General features: G+C 40.7%; 1 protein-coding gene across 1 annotated transcript in view; it reads left to right on the top strand.

The window, feature by feature from the left end:
• The first annotated feature begins 1159 nt into the window (after positions 1–1159).
• Positions 1160–5041, top strand: part of prkar1b (protein kinase, cAMP-dependent, regulatory, type I, beta) — a 69529-nt gene continuing 65647 nt past the window's right edge. Inside the window, exons 1-2 of the mRNA XM_005744377.1 lie at positions 1160–1375; positions 3114–3301. Of these exons, the coding sequence (XP_005744434.1) occupies positions 3128–3301 (174 nt within the window). The 5' untranslated portion in view covers positions 1160–1375; positions 3114–3127. The remainder of the gene's footprint in view (positions 1376–3113; positions 3302–5041) is intronic.

Raw genomic sequence — 5041 nt, forward strand, 5'->3', positions numbered from 1 at the left:
TTGAGTTGTATTTTTGTTATTGACCAAATACTTATTTTCCACCCTGATTTACGAATAAATTCTTTACAAATCCTACCATGTGGATTCATGGATTTTTATTTTTATTTTTTTTCACATTCTGTCTCTCACAGTTGAAGTGTACCTCTGGTGCAAATTACTGACCCCTGTCATCATTTTAGGTGGGGGAACTTGCACAATTGGTGGCTGACTAAATACCTTTTTGCCCCACTGTATGTATATATTTGAGCCTTTATGTATACTTTATGTATACTTTTTGTGGATTTAAAAAATCAAAAACAAAACCTCAAATTAAACTTGTGCATCCAGTTCTTGTTCTCTTCAGTCATTAGAGATGTATAATGTCCAGTCATTCCACCCTGAAAAAGAACAGATCAAAATCCCAAATTACCATGACATTCATGCCCATAATGAGTTTATGTAATTAGAAAGCTATTTGTGTAGTGCTTGTGTACACTGGAGTCAAAAGTCAAGAGACATGACAAAGGAAAGACACAGAGAGAGGTGGAGTGAGGTAATTAATTACCTATGTGTTTAACAAAACCGCCCCAACACAATAGATAATATAAACAAGTAAAAGCAAGGTATTATCAGTACTGCGGGTTTGTGAGTGCATAGGATAATCATATCACAAAAATATAATCACAATCATATGATATGACAATCATATGGCATGATAATATTTTATTATCAGTAATAATGAAGAATGGTGGACAACAAGCAAAAATGCATGATGGAGATGACCTTTTAAAAGTCTGAGAAAATGTGGGCGTTTTATATGAGAATATTCATAATGCAGAACCTTTGACACACTTATAACAGAACCAGGTGGCATTTGTTGGGGGGTTGGGCACAGAGACTAGTGTCTCAGTTTTAGATTAGGATGGTTTCTGAGGCTTTAAATCCAGTGTTATTTAGCCGTAGGACTAATCATGTGGTGGGAAAGCATGCATATACGTCATAAAAATGTGATATTAGGCCTGTAGCTGCAGAGCAGTGAGGGTGTAACCCCAAAGACTATGATGGAGACGTTCATACTTGGAAATGAACGCCTCTAAGTAATACTACTACTACTACTAATAATAATAATAATAGCAGCACAGTTCTTTTTTGTGTGGTTATTTCCTCTAAGGGTGTTTAATCTGTAAATGCGCTGCCGCGTGCTCGCTGGCCTCGAGAGAGCGCCGCTGCGGTCGAGGAGATGACAGATTGACGTCATCGAGACTGACGCAGAGCGAGCGAGAGGTAGCGGTGAGGCAGAGGCAGCAACAGCAGCATCCCAGCTAACGAAAGGCACCTCATCAATCTCTTACCAACCAGCGAGGTGTTTTTTCCTCCACATCCTCCACAAATAACGGTAGGGACACGAGCGCGAGCAAGGACTGAACCGTGTCTACGAAATAGCGGTGGGGTGGTTTTAGACCGGGCTCGTGATGCTTTATGCTGTCGCCGTAATTCCCCCTTCGTTGTGGTTTGGTTGTCATTGTAAGGTTAGCAACTCTGGCTGTGTTAGCTGTGTATTGAATGCAGACGAGCAGGTGTTCGGTTTCATCACAAGCGCCACAGTTTACACAGTTAAAATTGTTCCGTGTGGACATCGCTGCTGGTGTATTTGTTATGAATGAAGCTGCAGCCTGATGTCACCCTCAAAGTCATGCTCGAGTCTGGTTTATTCTGCAGAAATAACGATACGGTTAACGTGATTTCCCTTTGAGGAAGTGATTCAGGGTAGTTAACTGTTAGCTAGCTACACCTGCCCAGCTTCCTGTCTTGATTTGAGACGTATTGCACAATTATCTGCAGTCAGACATAGGCTACTAGCATTTGTTAGTAGTCATGTGTTGTTATATAATTACCATTACCTCCACCTGCTGAAGTGTTTAGTTTCACAAATAAAGGCACTACTTTCCAGTATTTCAATGTTCAGTCATGTTTATCCGCCACGAAAAATAGGCCGTGTTCTAGTGGACCTCCTAAGTTAAGTTCTGTTAGATGTGTTTACATTAACTTTTTTTTATCGGTTTCAATTACATTGATTTCAATTGAACTTTATTTATATAGCACCAAATCACAACAACAGTTTCCTCAAAGCACTTTATATTGCAAAGTAAAGACCCTGCAATGTTAGAGAGGAAACCCCAACAGTCATATGCCACCCCCCCCCCCCCCCGCCCCCACCCCATGTTCAAACATTGGGCGACAGTGGGAAGGAAAAACTCCCTTTTACCAGGGAGAAACTTCTAGCAGAACTGGAGTCAGAGAGGGACAGCCATCTGCTATAACCAGTTGTGGGCAAGGAGAAGAAGTCAGGAAAAAAAAACACCGTGGAAGAGCGTAATAATAATAATGGTTACATACAAAGTTGTGTATAAACACATAGTGGTGAGGGAAGAAAAAATGCTTAGTGCATCATTGCCCCTAGCCCCCAGCAACCTAGGCCTATTCCAGCAAACTGCTCTGTAGGGGTGATATAGTACTATGAGGTCTTTAAGATAAAGCACGGTCTGATTAATCAAGATCTTCTAACAAACAGACACAAGAGTTACACTTCTTTTCAACCATCTAGAAGCAGATGATAATATCCTCTATCTTTAGAATCTGTAACTTTATATTCTAAACACAAATGTATATTTTTAGGACAAACACTTGAAAATTGTTAGTGGCAGTAATAACAAGATCAGATTGTCTATTTTGGGCAATCTTCTAAATTAAAACATTCTACCTAGTTCTACAACTTATAGATTTGCTTTGTTATTTATACTTATATTTTGTCTAGTAAAGGGAATAAACTGGCAACAGCCTCTGTTGTCACAAAACGTCATACCTTGCTCGCAGGGTTGCCTTTTTGTGCAAGAAGTATAAAAAAAAAAACTGGTGAAATTTTAAGTCACCTGCTTCCCACGATCTATTCCCCCTCCAAATCTCTCCCCTGTGTCCGTCATATCTCATTATACACTCCTCATTTTGCCCCTCCTTCTATTTTTCTGCTCTCCTCAGCCCTCTTCTCCCCCCGCTACATTGTTCTCCCTGCTATCCTCCTCTGGCTTCCCTGCCCTCCTCTCATGGTCCACCCTGTTTCTCTCCCACTGCCACAGAGATAAAAGATAAGATGGCCACCTCCTCCTCCACTCTGGAAGAAGACGAAAGTTTGAAGGGCTGTGAAATTTTCGTGCAGAAGCACAACATCCAGCAGATCCTCAAAGAGTGCATTGTGAACCTCTGCATCGCTAAGCCTGAGCGTCCTATGAAGTTCCTGCGGGAGCATTTTGAAAAGCTGGAGAAGGTTGGTGATGACAAAGTTTTGAGAGTCTCTGTGTCTAATGTGTGGAAACTGTTTTTTTTTTTGAATGGGGTGACTTTGGGTTAATTGTGATTGTATTACGTATTGTATTACGTGACATGCACTTTTCCTACAGTGTAACTCTATTTGTGGATAATAATGATAGTAATGTGGCTGGTTTGAATGAAGTAGTCTTAAGCTGAATCACATAAGGTGGAATTCTTTTTGAAATCAACATCTTCTGTAACTTGATGGTATTATCTTGGACTTTTCATTTTCCATCTCATAATAGGAGAATCCATTAGGGAATGCAAGAGGAGCACCCAGTGTCCCGCTTGCAGACTCAGACAGCAGACTTTTTGTATTTGCCCATCTCACTCTCTCAGTCTGTCTGTCTGTCTCTGAGCAGGGAGACAAAAGAGATGGCGCATCCATTAAAAGATTAGAGGAGAGTTGGCTGTTTTGAATACAGACAAATGAAAGATCAGAGCTAGAAAACAGGTTAAAACAGGGGGTAATCTTTGTAGCTCAGTCCCTGTAGCTTAAACGCAACGTGACTGCTCTGTGTGTGTGTGTGTGTGTGTGTGTGTATGCATGCATCTGGCACTAGTACAGCAGTAAGATGTTTTTACAAAAAAGTTGCTTCCTTAAGTCTTCCTTTATTTATAAGACGCTTGTTGAGTTAAATTAACTGAACGGAAGCACATAAAAAAGTTCAAATGTTTCAACCCTCTCTGAAGTGTCATACCTCAAATGCAAATGAAGCACTCTCCAAACTAGGGAATATTTTGGAGCATTTAGCTTAAATGGATGTACTTTCTTGGTGTTTGGCTTCGATCATTCGGAGAATCATGCGTTTGGGCAGTTCATTCATAAGCAGATCATAGGATTTGTGTGTTTGAACAATGGGCTTTACTCTTACAAGTGGTTCATTAAGATGTGTTATTTGGGACTGAAGGCTATTAATGGTGGTCTCAGGAGGGCTTTGCTTTAGAAATGCATTTCCAACAAGAGAAGTTATCGCGAAGAGAGATCAGATAGAGCTGATAGTGATTCTCACCATGCTCATGTCCGGGTGAAGGTATCCATCTTTCTTCTGTAGGTATGTATGTGTGTTTGTGTGTGTGTGTTTTGCACTGTCTTTGTAAGAATGACTGGATTACACTTAATTCTAAATGCTTGACTAAGAATTTCCCCTCACATTCAAGAAAATGTCTTGTGTTCAGTTGGTTATTACCCTGGCTTGTTTTTTTTTTTTTTTTAAATCTCTTTTAATACTATAGTTTTAATCTTTAGGACTGAATCAACAACAATGACAAAAAAGTTCAAGGTCAAGCAGGGCTCTTTAGCTTGTATGTCCTGAAATTGTTGGTGTATTTGCGTCTTAAGAACAAAGAGCAGCAAGTTGAGGTCAAGCAGCGTTAGAGTCAAAACGAGAACACTGTTGATATTAGAGCTGCTGCTGGTGTTGATGGGGACTGTAATGCTGCATAGCCAGAGAGGCAGCATGAATACAAATCAAAGTGATAGAGCTCAGCAGAAACAAGCTGTTTGTGCGTCACCTTGGCCCTGTGCTTCGTACGTCGCTTACTACATCCAAGATCAAATGAAACATCCAAGACCAAACCATCGCGCTAACCGTGAGCGCGCTAATCCGGTTCCCCGAACACACCTGCTGTTGACGATTAGTACAGCTGGACGCAGTAATGTGACATCACTGGGTGTCGTAAAAGGGGCTACGCA

The sequence above is a fragment of the Pundamilia nyererei genome, unplaced genomic scaffold (assembly GCF_000239375.1).
Source record: "Pundamilia nyererei isolate P.nyererei 1_Seehausen unplaced genomic scaffold, PunNye1.0 scaffold00142, whole genome shotgun sequence".
Lineage (NCBI taxonomy): Eukaryota > Metazoa > Chordata > Actinopteri > Cichliformes > Cichlidae > Pundamilia > Pundamilia nyererei.